Source organism: Protopterus annectens, chromosome 2.part0 (genome assembly GCF_019279795.1).
Source record: "Protopterus annectens isolate FY-2018-M chromosome 2.part0, PAN1.0, whole genome shotgun sequence".
Lineage (NCBI taxonomy): Eukaryota > Metazoa > Chordata > Ceratodontiformes > Protopteridae > Protopterus > Protopterus annectens.
Window position 1 is genome coordinate 1,868,148,178 of NC_056728.1, and position 20,371 is coordinate 1,868,168,548.

Below are 20,371 nucleotides of genomic sequence, written 5' to 3' on the forward strand. Positions count from 1 at the left end.
TCTTAGAGGGACTGCACACTATGTCTGTGAATCTCCCAGCTCATCACCTTAGAGGGACTGCCCACTATGTCTGTGAATCCCTCAGCCCGTCATCTTAGAGGGACTGCACACTATGTCTGTGAATCCTCCAGTCCATAATCTTAGAGAGACTGCACACTGTGTCTGTGAATCCCCCAGCTCATCACCTTAGAGGGACTGCACACTATGTCTGTGAATCCCTCAGCCTGTCATCTTAGAGGGACTGCACACTATGCCTGTGACTCCCCAGCCCGTCATCTTAGAGGCACTGCACACTATGCTTGTGAATCCCCCAGTCCATCATCTTAGAGGGACTTCACACTATGTCTGTGAATCCCCCAGCTCATCATTTTACAGGGACTGCACACTATGTCTGAATCCCCCAGCCCATCATCTTAGAGTGAGTGGAGAACAGCTGTAATCAGTAATACACATGACACAACTTTCATAATATTTCTAGGTTATACTGCTGGTAGGAAACTGGCAATAGATATGATCAGTTAGTTGAAACTACACAGTTTATGAATTGTATATATGCAGGGTTTTCTCTGAAGAAGGCATTTTAACAAGTAATTGAAATAGATACTGGTATTATTCTGGAAGAACAATGCAGACAATTCTGGGGAAGGAATTCTGCTAAGGTATTCATGCAGAACTTATTCTTGCCTCAAAAATTTTCTGAACAGCATACTAGCTATCTTCAGGTAAACTTTTAGAAAAGGAAAAGAAATGCCCTGTGCATTTACTTTGCAAGCATGTATTGATGGAACCAAAACACAGCATATAGTTTATAAGCACTTCTGAATGAACATCAGTTTTTAACAACTGGACAGCGCAGTGGTGCAGCAGTTAACATTGTCACCTTACAGCAAGAGGTTCTCCAGTTTGATTCTCAGCTGGGGTGCCTTTTGTGTGGAGTCTGTATGTCCTCCCTGTGTTTGCGTGGGTTTCCCCCAGGTGCTCGGGTTTCTTCCCAAATACCAACGACAATGCATGTGGAGCATTTCTCCCTGGGCCTCCACTGAAAATAGGCTCTGTCCTAGTTGGACTTCCACAGTCAACAAATATAAAATAAATAAATCAGTAGCACACCCATAAGAGTAGACTCATAGGTGAGAGATCTAGGTACACACACAGATAATAGCCTGAACTTTGACCACCACATGTCCACAGTGCTGAGGAAGTCCTTTTATGTGGCACAGCTTTTAAGTAAAGGTATGGCATACAGATCCAAGGAAATTATAGTCCCGCTGTACTCATCCCTCATTAGACCAATAATCAAGTATAACATGCCATTTGGCATGTACTTGACTAGGGACTTGCAGCAGCTGCAGTGACCTCAGAGGTTCCTCAGAAATAAAGTACAGGGTGAAAACAATATATCCATTGTAGGTAGTCTTAAAGCCCTATCCCTTTACTCTGTCTTCTATCAACTATTAAGGGGTGACCTATGCCTGACCTACAATGTACTCACAAATCCAGCCCTGATGGAGCTGCTACACATCCACAAGCCAAGGAGCATGAAGGTTACCTGATCTACTAATCTAAACTTAGTCAGCAACTCAAGCAAAACATGCTGGAGAGACTGATATGTATCTCAGAGACTGTCCATTCTTTGGAACAGGCTTCCTATTTACATTAAGCAGAGCCCTTCCCTGACCCAGTCTGGATCAATGGATGGGGAACTGCAAGTTCACACCTGGGGTAGGGCCTATGTTCCTTATGGACAAGGGCAATCTGTAAGATATTCAATGCATAGGCACAAATCCATGCCATCCTCTTGCCCCTAGAGGCTATATATTGGCTAAAATTGGGTTACATTGGCTAGGATTGTAAGGGATCTTAAGCCATTAGCCTAGTAATCTCCTATGAACCCATGAACACATTCATAATTATTACTCATGACTGAATAAATAACTTGTGGAGTACACATCTATATGTAGTGTTTAAAATTTCCCTAACATTTATGTTTCCACTTCTTACTCTTAGTACCTAAAACAGTTTATGAATACTCATGTATTGTGCAGTAAGATAAAACAGCTGTGACAGTAGCTTTTATTTTTCACTCCTTGCAAATACTGTGAGGAAATAATGTCTTTTGTCTAATAAACCTACTAATCACTTACCAAAAATAATCAACCTAGTGTGTGTATCTGTTGATCCAAGTGGATTCTGGGCTGTGCAACGGTACATAGAGCCATTCAGTTCTGCAGGAACTCTCTCAAGCACAAGTTCTCTCCCATCATGCTCTACACTTCCATCGAGTAGTCGTCCACCTACACGAGTCCATGTAAACATGGGTTCTGGAAATACTTCATTCTGAAAATGTAACAGGAAAATATGTTATATAACCTCAGAAAAAATTAAATACTGTCTAAACATTGTTCATTATGTCCTGATATCTTGGCAAGATGCCTTCTAATGAGTTACAAAATGTATAACACGCCAAACTGTATACTTTCACTCAATTAACAACCACACCTTTTACCATACTTATAAGGAATTTATCAACATTTCAAAAGCTGTTATCCTCCTTAAATCTTAAAGATACTTTGATATTGGGACAACCAATACATTTAAATCCTAACATTAAACTAAGCAATACTATGTTAAATCTAAACCAATACCCACTAATAAAACATATTACTATTTGGGACTTCTATCAAAGTAAAAACCTACCAATTGAGAATTTAAGGGAAAGGTTAGAAGTAAACAAAAGTTATACCAGTATCATCAGGCAAATATTATACTTGGTTAATACAATTAACTCAGATGTTAATTCAAACAAACTAGATATGCGGTTATACCAACAAATCATACACTTATTATTCATGAGATCTAAAATGCTATCTAACACATATAGATTAATAACAAAAATTAAAAACCAAGATTCACTCCTACATTCAAAATATCGGGATGGAAAAAATGACAAGATTACTGTAGACCAAAAATCTGCAATCATTGAATGTGCCTTAAAATTAACCCCACTTAAAAAAAATAATTTATACCCAAATTATGATAAAAAAGAATGCCTATCATATACCACTCTTTCTGAGGAAAATGAATCCCTCTATCTCTCCTTTTTGTCCCTTTTGTCCTAATAGCTCAGCTGATACACTCCATATCTTCTGGAGTTGTAAAAATAAATACAAATTATGGTGCTCGTTAAGAACCAAGTTAGAAAAAAAGGGATACACCAAATCTAACCTGTCATGGGAAATTGCAGTCCCTAATGTATTTCCTACAAACTATACTTATGAAAACAAACACATAATTGTAAAATTGAGTGCAATGATAAAATCATGCATAGCTCAAAATCGGTTAGTTAGGACAAAAATCACATGCAAAGATTTTAAAGGTATGGCCATAAAACATGTATTAATAAGTAAATGAATTACAAAAAGCCAAAAAAACTTTTGTACTACCAGAAATATTGGAAAATGCTTATAGAAATCTTAAAGTAAAATCAGAATGCAGATAAGGGACTAAAAACATCTCTATTAGTCTTAAAGATAAGGAGAAACACAAGAATCTAAACTCAGTAAAATCATATTCATACTAAAATGGTAAAGATACAGGAAGTGCAGACATGCTGACCATCATAGATGGCATCAATTGTACATACTGTACATAGATTTAACAAGGTGCTGTTAAGATTAAGAGAATCTGATACAGAAAACTGTTTTCTTACTCAAAGATAGAAATTACTAAGACTCAAATTTTTTGAGTGGATTGTTTACATCACTAATGTATATATACAGTAATGCGTTTTCAAGTATTTTTATGTTAATTGTGTAAGTTTGAAATGATGACTTGTGCTCTGTAAATGTGAATATGTTTTAATGCAACTAAGAAATTTCCATGTACCTTGTTCTATATATTTTTCTGTTTCTGTACTATATAATTGTAAAAAAAGGTGGACAAAGAAATAAAAATTATATTTAAAAAAAAAGCAACCACACCTTTAATTAATCGACTTAAATAGGAATATAGGGACAATAAAGCATGTGATAATGGTGACAATAAGATTCCCAGCTAATTCTTGCTTCTTTTTATGAGCACTTAACACTGCTCATCTCCCTAACTGAGAACAGTTATATATGATACCCCTCATGGAAATTTGTCTCAGTTCATCCACTCATCAAGACAAGCTTTAAACTCAGACAAAGTAGTAGTTTAGATTGGATAAAAACACAAGAGCAGGATGAGGTGCGGTAAAAGATTGTACCCTACTGCCTTTCTCTATGATTTATTGTAAATGTTTTTTGCAGTATGATCTCTGACATTGTACCTAACTGTTTTCTGTATAATTTATTGCAAATGTTACCTCTCTAACTAATTGTTTAGCTGCAAATGAAAATTGTCTTACTGACTGTTAAGTAAAATGTAAATACTGACTGTGGAGCTTTTCTCCTCGGGTCTCCACTGAAAACGAACTAAACGCTCAGCTGGACTAACCCAGTTAACAAATGCAAAATAAATAAATAAATAAATAAGAAGATATGTAAACCAAAAAAATAATAAATACTGCACTGACACAGCTGAGTACTGAAAAATGTTTATTCAAAATAAAATAAAATGTTAAAAGTAAGTACTTTCCTGATTACAACATCACTTCATCAGACTTACTAAAGTAGTAATTTACTTGATTCATAATAGTAGCCTATTCCATAGGCTGGGAATATTTTGCATTAGGAATCTATACCTCCAGTGAATCTTGTTTATTTGTTGGAGTAGATTTATGTCTATAATGTGGGTATTTGTAGAGCCATTGGTTTTGTGAAGAAATAGAAGGTCAAATAGAACTGGGTCTTTCATGAACTGAAAGGTGAGACACAGGTCACCTCAGAGCAACATGTACGTTATTGATTATAAAGAGAGTTGTGCCGATCTTTCCGAATCATTGAAAGATTTAAGGCATTTAATTTTCTTTTTTTTAGAAATCCTTTGGGCCTTTTTATTTGAGCAATATGCTTGGATTTGTATATATGAAAGAAGCATTGCATTAGATACGGGGTCTGATAAGGGACGATTACAATAGTAGGATGAGTTCTTTTCATCTTGAAAATATTCTCTTGTAAATTATTAGGGCCATTTAAAAGGATCACTAACTATGGAGGAAACATGATGATCAAGTAAGAGAGAAAGAGAGAGTGAGAGACAGAGAGAGACAGCTGTCACATAAGTACTTGGGTCTCTTATGACCATAGCTGTTTGAAGAGGAGTACCTTTTTAACATATGAGCTTGGAGCAGCTTTACTGAATGCAACCATTCTGCACATTTTTGCATTTAGCTTGAGAGCATTTTTTGTACACCACATATGTGCATATTCCATCCCTTGCTGGAGCTGTTTAATATCGATGGATGCATAGATGTCAGTACACTACTTGCAGTACTCAGCAGACATTTTCAACCACACTCTGGTAATGAGTTTGGATGTCTGCAAAATAAATGCCAAACAGTAGGGGGCCCAACATTGATCCCTATGGTACTTAACTAGTTACAGTTTTACAGATGGAGAGAGCTCCAGCAAATTTCACAGCCTGGGGTCTGTTGGTGATCCAACTTTAAATCCAGTGGAGAACTCAGGCATTTTTATTAAGTTTGTATATTTTTAGTAGCACCAACATGAGGGACAGTGTTAAAAGTCTTTGTCAAATTGTGATAAGCACAACCTCTGCAATGTTTAAAAAAAAACTTACTAGGTTAAGAATACAGAACCTATGTCACACAAAGCAAACTGATTGCGATCTAGATCAGTTCAGTTGCCTATGCTTGCAGAAATAAGTTCTGTTATGATACGTTTCATGGTTGTACATATAAAGCTTATGAGGTTGATGGGAGTATAATTGCCACAAATTGAGGAGGGTATCTCTTGTGCAAGTGAATCACAGTGGCTGCCCTCCAGGCCTCAAGGCTGAACAGTTTATGTAGAGGCTCAGATAGTGCATACTTGACAATGATGAGAATGAAGCCAAGGTATTTTGTCTGGTCCTATGGGTGTATCATCTTGAGCCTGTGACAGGGATTCTAAGACTGTTCCAAAGTGATTTCAGGGGAAACTTTCCATGGATACTGGGAGCAACAATGTGAGTAGGTAGGATAAAGTTAGCACTAAATTTGTCTCCTACTATATTGGCTATATTCTTGAGGTTAAGGTAGGTGATAGTATTATGGATGCACTCAGTACATTATTGGATAATATTCCTTGATTTCATGACATAACTGAAGAAAAATTTTAATTCTCTTTGATGTCTTTAGTGACCTTAACCTTCTACTCTGCTTTAGATTTTCTAAGAGTGGTCTTAAGGTTGCAGTAGCATACAGCTAGAACATATAAGACTAATTAACATTACCACTCAAACCAGAAGAGGTTAAAGTTCCATATTTTGAAATATATTGTGATACATCCTTTAATAATGCATTTTGCATATTCCTACCAGTGCCATTTGAAGCAACAAATAAAAGTATGCAGCTAAAACAGCTTACATTGCCCACATGGCTATAACACGGGTTGGTGATTCCACTCTCACTTCTTTAATATGGTCTTATAATCTTACTATCAATTTACAAATTGGTTTCCCACATATACCTTTGAAGGAGACCAGTCACGATATATTCCATACACTAGAATTACAATCATATTTAGATAATGTTTATGACCACTAATGTTCTAGATCTATTCTTTATCCATCAATGTACACTGTCTACAGTGCTCACATGTAGCCATACTTTGATACTATTATCTGTCCTATGGACCAGCCTACTACAAAGTACAATATCATGCATATTTCTAGGAATTTTATATGAAAACATTACCTTCTCATGAAGAATGGTTTGCAACTTCAAATTAGATTGTGCAATACACCAATTCTAAAAGCAGTACCTCTAAATACAGCTGAACATTCACTATATATTTTTATATGTAGATAGATAGTAACTACAAAAATGTCCTTTTAAGCTCCCTTTCACTTGCAATTTGTACAGTCCTACAGTATTTATTTATAGAAGGTCTGGTCACAGCCTCAGGGAGACTGTTCTACAAAATCTGTTTTGAATAGTTCCTCTTTGCAAGTTTTTAATGAATGTTTTTGTGATTTGTCATAGTTTGGGCTAGTGACCATCCAAGGTTTTAAATATTTTGTGGTTGAATAATTTTAGGTCAGTAAGACAAGATGTGATTATTCACAGTGAACCCAGTTATAAGGTATGTGACCATAGGATAAAAAAAGTTAGGAGTTAGAAAAAGTAAGAGATACACAGAAACAGAAAACAAGATGAAGTGAGGCTGCACAGAATGTAATCAAAAGAAAGGGACTATGACAGAATGTAATTACTAGACATGGATTAATATAGAACTTATTTATTTATTTGTCTTTGTTGACCAGGAAAGTCTGACTCGGTAATACACATTTTCAGTGGCGGCCCTGGGAGAAAAGTGTGTTACATGGAACATGAACACAAAGGAAAGCACAGGAAGGACCGCGCGAGAGAGAGTAAGAGATAAAGGAGGGTATATGGAAACAAGGAATAAATGAAAGTGAGGTCACAAAGAATGATTAAGAAGGAATGCAGTCTTTAATAAAAGCTAAGAAGGCATATTATTACAAGGAAGGAGCTACTGAGAATATGGTCAGAACAATGGCATTAAAGTGAAATGGAAAGCAAATGAGTGATCATGCTGAATTGAGGTAAAGCTATGGTGAAGGAAAGGGCTGCCAGAAAAAGGAGTAAGGTAAAGTATGTGTTACTCTAAGGAACTAAGGAGGTATGAGGTTCCATAAAATGGGGTACGGGTAATTGCAAAAAAAAAAAAAAAAAAAAAGGATTATCACTTAAACATGACAGAGTATCATTCCTATTCATCTACATAAGATTATAATAATTTTAGTACAATTCTTTCTCATCTACATGTGAGTATACTAATTAAAGTAACATTCCTACTTATCTATATGTGAGTATACCAATTCAAGTAGCATTCCTACTCATCTACACGAGTATACTAATTTAAGTGCCATTCTTCTCATCTATGTGTGAGTATACTAATTTAAGTACCATTCCTACTTATCTACTTGTGAGGATACTAATTAAAGAACCATTCCTACTAATCTACATGTGAGTATACTAATTCAAGCACCCTTTCTACTCATCTACAAGTGAGTATACCCATTTAAGTACAATTCCTATTCATCTGTATGTTGGTATACTAATTAAATTACCATTCCTACCCATCTACATATGAGTGAGTACCATTCCTACTCATCTACACATGAGTATACTAACTCCGGTATGAGTCACGTTTGGTTGGCATCATGCACTGGTTTAAAATATATACAGATAAAATGGATTAGAATATCTATAAGGCATATGTTGCATGTTCAGGCATCAAACTCAAAAAGATGAATTAATATGCATGCCATTCCATTATTGCCTTGGCTGAAAGTGGGAGTTGAATTATTCCAATATAACAATTTATATTTTCTCGTCTATATAGGCTGTTATTCAAAATGCACTGAGGCTGTACATTTATATCACACAACAAGTCAGGTGCTGTCATTGTACTACAATTCATCTTTGGAACACTTGAAATCCAGAACAGAACAGAAAGTCAAATCTGTGTGCAAAAAGCAGCCTCACTGAAGCAATGCTTTCCCCAGGAATGCAACACAACAAGCTGAAAGCTTTCAATCACAGTCAATAACATAGCTGAAATTCTGCACAACTCTTCAATAAGTAGTTAAGCACTATTGTCCATAGGACATCATCGGAACTACCACAAAACACCAATGACACAAATTTATACATCCTACATTACCTCACATAACCAAGTTACTTTCAATAAAATTTAACAATAGAGTAAAAGTACTACAGCACCTTTATACAAAAATGCTTGACACATATACTAGTATTAAATGTATATATATATATATATATATATATATCTAGGATGTTTGCTCAAATGAGCAAACGTCCGAATCCATAACAACCAAACACACTATAACGAAAGCGCTTTTATCGAAAAAGTGCTTTCGTTAAAGCATGTTACAAAAAAAAAAAAAAAAACACATCATTAACACCTCACACCCCCCACTTTAATATTCTCCTTCCGAGACCGCACTACAGTGGGGAAAAGGGAATTTTATCCTTATCCTCACTGTAGTACAGCCTATAACAGGCATACTTATGAGAAAGTGCTTCTTCTGCGAAGAGCACTTTCGCATAAGTATGCCCAGCCGTTTGGGTTTCGGACGTTTGCTCGTTCGAGCAAACGTCCGAACCCATACATATATATATATATATATATATATATATATATATATATATATATATATATATATATATATATGTATATATGGGTCTACTTCACAAGACTGAACTACCATTCAACCGAAAGTCAAAACACCAAGACCAAAAAACTGAACTCTTAAAATCCTGACAAGTCAAAATCCAAACTGTCACATACCTGAAATTACAAAAAAGCAACCGACCTGCAATACAATATACTATAGAAACTGCAAGCACATTTCCTACTAATATTATTCTACAATGTTAAATTCCTCCACTACATACCAAACAAAATGTAAAACATAGAGGATGACTTACAGGAAACACAAATACAACACTAATCACTAACACTATAAGAACAGTAAACTACCCTTATAAAACCCAACCAATGTACCTGAGCACACCCACACCTCGCCCACCAACCAATAGCAGCAAAGCCAAAACATCCCACTGAATATTCATAATGGTAGTTATAGCACCAATATGAATATTCATTACAAAAAAAAAAATTAAAAAAAAAAAAGATCATAAAATAGATTAATTTTACATTTTTGCAGGGTGGGGCTGTGCCCCCTGCCCCTCATGGGGGACTGCTCCCCCCAAACCCCCTGCAACTTAAATATATCTACTCTGAGATCAGACTACAGTGCAGAAACAAGTGAATTTCCTGTTCTGCTCAGCTTGGGTTGTTGGCTTTTTACACGTTTAGTCATCTGAACGTCATTTAAATGAAACTTCAACTTTTTTGTCTTGGTAATTTGAAAGTTGATCTACTGACATTTTGGTAATTTCAAGTACACCCACACACACACACACACTCACACACACACATATATATATATATATATATATATATATATATATATATATATATATATATATATATATATATATCTAATACAACTATAACAATGTAGTCTAAAAGTTTAATGCACTGCTGATGTAAATGTTATAATTCACTTCCACATACTTCCCAGCATTAAGCTAATTTACCACATACACTTACTGTATTCTAAATCCAACAACAAAAGAAAAACCAGCACAGGCAACCACGGACTTCACAAGATGCCACTTTAATCTCTAAAACTGCAAATTTATTGTGCACTGATAAAAACGGTAAGCGCTTTCACTATAGCTTCATCAGACCTTTGCAGACAGAGGAAAATGGTCTACTTTCATATTAAAGCAATCAATCAATTAAGCTTAATTGGTTGTAATTAGAACAGCATCATAATGTTAAAACACTAGTTGTTGTGTCTTTCGGCTTTTCCCGGTTAGGGGCCGCCACAGCAGAACTCCGGTCCGCTAATGATTGGCAGTAGATTTTTACGTGCTGGCTTGCCGGGCCTAATGCACAACCTTCAGTGAAGGAACGCCCATTCACGCATGTTGCCACACAGAAGACGCTCTAACTGAGAATCATACGGGCAACGTCTAACTGTGAGGTGAAAATGCTACCGCAGCACCACCACCGCAGTGTTAAAACACTAGTGAAACATCTAAAAGAAATAATAATAACATCATTTTAACAATAAAATGCAATTAAAATTATAAAAAATATATATATATATATATATATATATATATATATATATATATATATATATATATATTAAATATATAATATATATAAAATACATCTTTATATGTATTCTACATATAATTCCCACTTATTTGTATGTGCCCTTTTCAGGATTTTTATAATTTTTATAATATAGTGTTTTAACATTATGAAGTCTGTGTTTGCCTATGCTGGTTTTCCTTTTGTTGTTGGATTTACAGTATTTATAACAACAGCGATCAGACATTTACTTCGTTGGTTGCAGCTTTAGTTGTTTGGCTTTTATTCACTGTATTCTAACTTAAGCTTCCAAGAGCCTCCGCTGGGTTTGATTGTAATTATTTCTAGTACTACAAAAGGGAACCCTTTATTATTCTTATACTGTTTGCAATGTTTATACAATGCATTGTTCTCATTCACATAAAAACAATGACAGTGATCACAGTAGGCTAGATATACAATGCCTATCCTGCAACAATTAAATTACATTGTGATCCTAAAATCATATTGTAAGCCACTGAGTTTTAATTTGGGCACAGCATGTATAGATTGGCATTGCAAACATATACCCCATTTACAGAGTCCTGTAATTATAGTATTGGTAGATTTTTGTACAACCTACAATTTTTCTTTTATGCTCCTACTCAAAGCAAGTGTGGCACCTCTCCTCAGGCATATGCCATCATAACAGGAGAATACTTTCCAATTCTGTTCTATTAGCTAACAGTAAAAATCCCTGGACAGTATTTTAAAACCAGAGCCTTATTAAAATTAATATTAGGTGAACAATTTTCCAAAGGTTCATCTGTTGATGACCCATGTCCTGAGGATAGTCAGATATGGAATCTCTGAAGGAATAATGTTAGGTAATGGTCCTTAATCTGCAAACCAGGAATTTTGTAACATTGAAATACAATGGGAGTTCAAGTCCATTATATCAACTTCTACATGTCCTAAATTAAGTGAAGTTTACCTTACACAAAGTGAGGAAATCAAAGAAGTATGACTACTTTCTCTGGTAGATACTCATCCCTTCTTCAGTACAGAATTGCTTATCATTACACTCTACAGTTTGATGGATAAGCATTTGAAATCCAAGCTGTTTACCTCGTTTCCTTTACTGCTGCCAGAAAATAGGAACATACCCATAGAATTACTCTGATATAAACAATGCAAGCTTAAGTTGTACTTTGAGAAAGGAGTGAGAAATCTCACAATACCTAGAAATTGTCTTAAAGATACAGGAACTAAACTCACAAATCCCTACATATGTGACACTTTCTTACTTTAAAAAATACATTAACTTTATCATGTTTATACAATAATTAAATAGTACAGACAATTACTGTGATGAGTAATGCAAAATATACAAAACATATTTTCTCAGTAGAACAGAACTTGATTTGTTTTGTATCTTTCGGCTTTTCCTGGTTAGGGGTCGCCACAGTGGAACTCTGGTCTGCTAATGATTGGCAGTAGATTTTTACGTACTGGCTTGCCGGGCCTAATGCACAACCTTCAACGAAGGAACGCCCATTGACGCATGTCACTACACAGAAGACGCTCTAACTGAGAATCGAACAGGCAACATCTAACTGTGAGGCGACAACGCTACCGCAGCACCACCACCGCAGTAGAACAGAACTTGATATCAATTTAAAATCAGTACTTTAATTTATATAATATCATTGTACCTGTTCAAATTCTTTGTCTGTCTTCCCTAAAATATTTCTCAATATCATTTTGATTAGAGCTATCATCATTTCTGGTAAACTGTGACAGAATCATCAGCTTTTGAATCATATGGACAATCCCCGGGATTCATGAACCTTGCGCCAGGCGCCAGCATAGCGTCGGCGTTATAATGCCAAATATGGCTGCTGAGCGATTCAGGTACGAATGAATTCCACGTGCACCACCGGCGTGCGCCGGACCGTCTCCGCCCCCGGCGTAGGTATGCAAAACACACTGTGTGCGGTATTGCACCATGCAAATGAAGGCAAATAGCGATCCACGAAGTGGCGCAGGCGTAGCGTAAGGGCACGGCAATGTAAACCAAAAAAAACGGTTTACATTTACCCAAACATGACCGAGGAGTAACGGAAGGCTGTCAAAGTCAGGTATCATACAGGTGCAATATGCCAATGTGGAAAGGCACCGAGAATGTCCAAAGAAAATATGCAAAAAATGTAAAAAATGACATAAATGGCACGTACGTAGAAAGAACAGCAGACCCCCCGGATATGTGCACAGAAGTTGCAAAGCAATGAAATAATATGACAATGTCCTAAAAGAGCAGTATAACACACATCAGCTGCACAGCCACCACACACCATAGTATGTATGTAAAGCTTCAACCCCAGCGCAATGGTTGTCAAGGAGTGGTGGCAGTGTTCGGCGCCGTAACCATGTATTAGTAGTCAATTCCATGCAAATGAGGCAGATAATAGTGAATCGCAAAAACGGCGCCGGTGTAAGGATGGAGCAAACGGCGCAGTGGTACTACACCGAGGAGTGGCCTACACGAGATACATGTCAACCACAGAGGGGTGTGCCACTGTAGGAGGAAGGATATTGGAGGTCAGCAAATCTGGGCTGTACAATGCACATCACAGCATCAGGACTGGCGTGTGAGGAAATAGATGCGCTGAGAGTACATAATGCGCACAGATGCATGTGCACGAGGATGACTACGTTCCCCAAACCAGTCATGTGATGGCCTCCCCGTCAACAACCACGGATATAGGAAGGTAATGCGGAGAATATGAGGAAATGCGGAAGCAGTGTAAATGGAGCCGTAATGAGCAATCAACACTAATCAATCCAGGAAGGGCAAACGGCGGCAGCTGATAACTCTGCATGCAGACTCCTGCATAACGGGAAAGGGGAGGCATATGAATGCAAAGATAGTAGGGGATGTAGTAGAAATGCAAAGAGCAAAGAACTGAAATAGCACAGCCAAGTACAGAGGTAGCATAACTGCGGCTGCAGATAAAATGCATCATATGCCATGTGCCTGCAGGATGCAGTAATGTAAGATGCAAAGCCAAGGCAATGCAGGCAACTGTAATGTAACACTAAAGGCAATACCGTTGCAGTTGCAACCATAAAACAACGGAAATAATCCATGGATACGGCTGCACAGACACACCCAATGACATCACTGGGTATACAGCACAACAGTATTAAGTGTGAATGCACACAACACACAGCGCGATTTCCCAAACGCCGCACCGTAGGGTGTAAACAGACGGGGAACTTTTAATATGTATATGATGGGTGCCGCCGTGGCCGTGATGCATAGGTATGTGGCAGAGACAGACGGAGTTGCGGAGGATGGTGCCGACAACTACCGTAGGCCTCACAGGAGAAGGAGAGTGTTCAGACCAAGGGTGACCTACCAGGGGCTGCGAGACCTGGAGATAGTAGAGTGCTGCAGGGTGGACAGGGACACGTTACAGCAAATAGTGGAGCTGTGCCGGCCGCGCCTGAGAACAAGAGACAACAGAGGGGAGCCCATCCCAGTGGACACAAAGGTATGTGTGAGCTTGCGAATACTGGCTACAGGTACCTTTCAAAGGCCAACCGGGGACATAATGGGCATCTCACAGGCATCAGCATCCAGGGTACTACACCAGTTCCTGGATGCCATGTTACCACATGCCCATGAGCACATAAATTTCCCCAGATCTCAGGAGGAGTTGGCTAGCAATATGCACCACTTCCACCGTGTGGCACAATACCCGGAGGTACTGGGTGCGATAGACTGTACGCACATAGAAATTAAGTCACCACCCGGGGAGCAGGGTAGACGCTACATAAACCACAAGGGATACCCCTCCATCAATTGCCAGGTCGTGTGCAATGCGCAGGGCATTATCATGGATGTGTGTGCTGGCAGCCCTGGAAGCTACCACGACTCCCATATCTGGCATGCCTCACAGCTGTATCAGGTATTCGCCAGGGGGGACATCACACAAGGTCACCTTGTGGGGGATGCTGGCTACGCACTGGAGCCGTGGTTGATGACACCCATCAGAAATGCACACACACACATGCAAGAACGCCATAATGAGGCACATGCACAAACAAGAATAATCATAGAGCGTGTGTTCGATGTTGAAATCACGGTTCCGGTGCTTGGATACATCCGTCGGAGCCTTGCAGTACTCTCCAGGCACAAGTGCCCACATATTCATAGTATGTTGTATGCTACACAATATGATTCTGCGGAAACAGCTGCTGCAGGGACATAATGCCGGAGGGCCACCAAGCCCGCCACAACTGCCAGGGCAAGCACAGGCACAGGGCGTTCAGCGCCATGGACACACTGAGCCAGCCCCAGTAGGTAGACAGAGGCGTACCCAATATGCCTACGCCCTGGCAAAGAGGGAACGCATAGCACATACTTTGACAGTGTAGGCCCCATGGACTGACACCTCCTGACCTGCACACACAGTAAAATGGACGCCACACAAACATGTCCGCCCGTAATGTGTACCGTATGTGCGGACGTATGTGTGACTCCAACAAAGGCACCGGCCAAACACTGCACACCCAATAGCCAGCAGAGCATGGAACGCCAACACCTCACCGCACGCCGGTTCTACAGCACACGGCGTAGCCGTATGCTGCCACTATTGCCGCAAGTCGACCACATATGTACTTATGTGCATACACAGATACGGAAATAGATATCAGTACACATGTAGAAATATATGTACGCATACACAGATATAAAGTACAACAGGGTAATATGGAACCCAGGGATGCAAGTTCACAGATAAGTAAGACGCGAAATCTCCACATAGTAAACATAGTGACCGACAACCCGATCATCCGGGAGGGTGGGCAGAGCAGGTAACGCCAGCCATGGAAATGTCAACCTGCATCAATACATATCCGTGTGTCGGGATGATCACCATTCCACGGTACAGTAACGGGATATGTGCGTGTCATATCCATAGGATATGAGTGCGGAGATACACGCCGCCGGCGGCCAACGTAGGTATTGTGTTCAACCGTCGGTGCGAAAGCGGCAAGCATACCAGTGAAGTGTACGACATTATGAGGAACGTACCTCATTTGGGGTGTAAAACAGTTCATGTTCCTCGCAGTTCCTCAAAGTTCCACATTGAAAATGTCTGTCAAACATCCATTGTTAGGAATGTATTTAAATGACATGCTGGTAAATAGAAATTAATCATAGTAATTCATTAAAGGTTCTTCACTGTAAGTAAATCAGCATATTATAATCATCCTATGACCTACTTAGCTGAAGTTGTTACTGTGCCATTACTATGTGTTCCACATTATGCCCATTTGTTTCACATTAGTAATGTGTGTGTTCCTCATTTTGGAAATAGAAGGTTGAGAGCCATGGCGGCAATATGTGTATGTGTGAGGTGAGGTTGTCGTGTGTTCCGCTGTGTGTGTGTAATGTGTGTGCCACTGTAAAATGTGTATGTAGATGACATGTCACAGGTGGAGTGTAATAACATGCGTAGGCATACAGTACAGGAACCATAGGCGTATGTACAGCAGTACCCACAAGGTAGTACTGACATCTCCTCAGTGGCTATGCACGTGGCGACGTAAAACGATGCAAAGCGGAAATGTCCCAGAATGTACCACAGGGCCATAGCCAACAGGAGATGCAAAGGACGCATGTACAAACCATGACCGTATGTATGGCGGCCATAAGGTAGACTCAACACGATCCGTCGGCAACGTTACACAGCATCAGGCATGTACGGCGAAAATACGAATGTGCTATCCCGGCACCGATCGTGAACACTTACGGTCCCATAAATACCGCTGTGTGTTCCACGACCATTAAGTAAGCAAGCGGCACACGAATAGGAGGCTACCGGTAGCATACAGGCCATCCCAAGTATAGGACCACAATCACCGTAACTATCAGTGACAAAATGCCAATGGATAGTAGGCACGGACGAACATCCGCAGATATATAACCGATGTGAAGGAGGAATACGTGCAGGAAGCACACATGCAGGCGATACCGACACCACACGACATCAACAAAACAAACATTCCCAGAACAACAGACAGGTAACCTGCAGCTCCCCAAGCAGGGATGGAGCACACACACAAGCATATATTGTATGTATAAATGCAAAACTCACACCCGTGCGTCACCCACATTCGGAGATATACCCCATCACACATAACAAACGGGTAACAGGTAAAACCGTAGCAAAAACATACAGGCAGTCAATGACAGCGGCATACCCACAACAAGCCGCGTGGGAAACAGTAGCAGCAGCTGATGCATCCTTGCATCCGTTGTGTACAGGAATATAACAGCTATGTTACACATCTGAATGCACAACGCCATCGACAGACGCCGCCAGGACACGGAGACCCACATGTCGAACAGAATACCATACCCAACACACACAATCCACGGCTAACACCACAGCGAAATGTACCTGACACCACACATAGCGGATGCAGTCACACAAACATGATACAATACATACCATCCTCACGAAGGTATTGCAAATAACCAACGGCCACACGAGGAATGAACCATGGCCTAGTGCCGACGCGTAACGTACGAAAGGAGGGGGATCACCGGTGATATGCGCATAAGTACACACTGAGGAACAGCTATTGGCGTGATTAACCCACATGCCTCAGGTGAAGACGAATATAAGGAAGACTCCCTGGATATTCAAACCGTATGTTCATACCGAACAAATACCGAATACAAAAGAAGGAGTAGCAAGCAAGTACTGACGAATACAGAACCAAAGGCCAGAAAGGTATGTCGAACCCACGACATGTACTGTTGTGTAACGCATGATACGTATGACGAATCTGTACAGTATGTGAATGGTGTGTGTAGGTAAAGATACCTGTCCATCAGGCAGAGAGTGGTGAAAGTTGGTTATGTAATGCTAAGCCGCGCAGCATACCAACGACTGTGGACAACGTGTGCACAGCAGTGGGACAACATGTACACACCCGGGATAACCCCAGGTTAGGCTTGCCACCTTTCAAATGGCCAAAGTGGGACATTTTCGGGACACACATCAGATGTTACAGGTGGACACATACCCATGGTCAGTACAAAGGGTAGAACTGTACTCTTTTGCCTAAATAAAAGCGTAGTCTTGTAGCAGTTTAGTTGCTTATTGTGTGTCTTGTAACATTTAGGAATTTACATACATAAATAACTATGTTATGCAACTCTTACATAAAATGGGACATAATTATGTCCTACAATCTCAGGACATTTGCCATTTGTAATATGTTTTGTCAGGACACAACTGCCCAAAGAGGGACTGTCCCTTGCAAAGTGGCACAGGTGGTAACCCTACCCCAGGTCTGCCATAGGGGTTTCAAACACAGAACAATGCCACCACCCACGCTGATGCTGGCAGTGGATATCCAACAATGAAGTGCCACAGCAGGGGATAGGACATGTATGTATAGTGTCACAGCACACATGTGCATGGGCATATACCGTCGATGTCATACGGAATGTGCGCACGACGTGCACGTATCCCACGCAGTAGGGGTGACTATGTCAATTATGTGTAATGCAAAGCTGTCATGATGGATATGTTCAGAAATCATAGACAGTATCACAGGCATAGCATGCATGATGGAGGGATGGCCTAATGTTATGTACATAAACAAGATATGTATGGCCTGCACATATGGGACAATGTAGTAGCAGAATAGGTACCCGAAATGGAGGGAACAGCAAGTAACCATGTCCAAACGTTCCGTAGCAGGTGCAATGTGTGCCAAAATGATGTCCAGCAGGGCCGTGTGTAAACACATGTGCAATGTACACAGTAGTGACACCCCCCCCATGGTAGTGTCCACTGAACGGCAGAAGTGGATGTCAACTGTTATGTCTATACAGTACGTCCGCTGTGGTGGTACCATGGGTCTGTGTCACCCTACCAGCAAGGGAGCTATCACATGACTAGTGACACAGTGTGCCCCTGTGGGATGTGCACAGGACCTATGTCCCACAGCACGGTGTGTGTCCAGTCTGTGGATGTCACACAGACGCCCGGGCCGAGCAATGTGGCATGTGTGCACACATGCAGGACTGCTCCTCCCACCCTGCCCACTGCAAACGCCATGTAGGAGTACTACATGCATCAGTACTGCGGAGAACATGGCCCATGGCAGAGTAGATTACACCCCTGTGTTAGTGGCATGCAGGTGAGTACAGATGTGTTACATGACTGTCATTTGCATATGTAAACTGTCTGAGCCGGGTAGAGATCACAGCATGACTATACTGAGACATGTAACGTTGTATCCATTGTGTAAGGTACACCACACATGTGTTATTGTAACACTGCCCGCGTGTACATGTGTGTATGGCACAGGTACAAGGGCACCCAAGGTATCAGCTAGACATACGGTCCAGAAATGCGTGGTCCTGCACATGTGTACCCACGCCATGGTGGAATATGGCAACCACAGCACCATGTGGGGCATGTGTGTACATCAACCATGTACAACGTGATATGCCTGTATAGGGACAGTATCCATGTGATACACACCGCATGACTGTCAGTATGCAAAGGTGATGTGTATGCACTATGTGTGATGTAACTGATGCAATGATATCTACATGATATATCTGCCACACTGACACCTGTATGGGTGTTAGCAATATGAGTAGGATGAGCTAGAATGCTGCCAGGTATGTAGATGTGGTATATGTAGGCATGGACAATACTGTGTGACAGCAGGTAGTGTACGTATGCAAATACTGAGCATGAGGGGCCACATGTCTGAGGACTGTGCAATGTCACACATCCCTGACTTGTTGTAGTTAGCATGATATGCCTGCACCACTGTGTGACCTGTACAGGAGGCACATGGCGTAACATCCCGAGACATAGTGCGATGTGATGCTGGATGTGTACATTGGCAATAGCATAAAGTGGAATGGTGCTGAAGGGCAAAGAGCGGATCATGTCTGATGTGATACCCTCTGTACCACCCCAACCACCCATGCAATAGTATGACAGGTGGCCAGCATGGGATGTGGTGTGCTGTGGCGCACATAAGCCCAACAAGGGTGCCAGTAAAGGCATGCAGGTAGTCAATGAGTGTGTGAAGCATGTATGTCAAGATGTGGCCCAGTGCCATACTGAATGGCCCAGTCATGGGTGTAGAAATGCAGCCCCATACGTGCAATGCAGTACCACCCATGTGTAGTGTGATAGATGTGGTAGTGTGGTGGTCAGGGTACACAACGTACATGAATGGGCTAGCAGTCACTGCAGTGTGCTGCTGCAGAGACATGTAACAGCCAGGTTGGCGGGATACAACAACTATGGCGATTTGAGGTGACATTGGGACTGTGTTCCCGGACATAACATGTGCATGGCAGTACTATGTATGTGTCCACAGGGTTAATACAATGTCCAGCCAAGGATTGGAACCCTGTAGTGAGTGAGAGTGTGTATTGCTGGTAGGTACCCCATTGGCAGGCACGATGCCAG

At 40.4% G+C, this 20,371-nt stretch overlaps 1 protein-coding gene across 1 annotated transcript in view; it reads right to left on the bottom strand.

The window, feature by feature from the left end:
- The window catches only part of IGSF21 (immunoglobin superfamily member 21), a gene marked incomplete at its 5' end in the record, with an annotated part of 1,235,684 nt that overhangs the window by 89,034 nt on the left and 1,126,279 nt on the right, over positions 1-20,371 (bottom strand). The window contains one exon of the mRNA XM_044061896.1: positions 2,145-2,337. Coding sequence (XP_043917831.1) covers positions 2,145-2,337 — 193 coding nt within the window. The remainder of the gene's footprint in view (positions 1-2,144; positions 2,338-20,371) is intronic.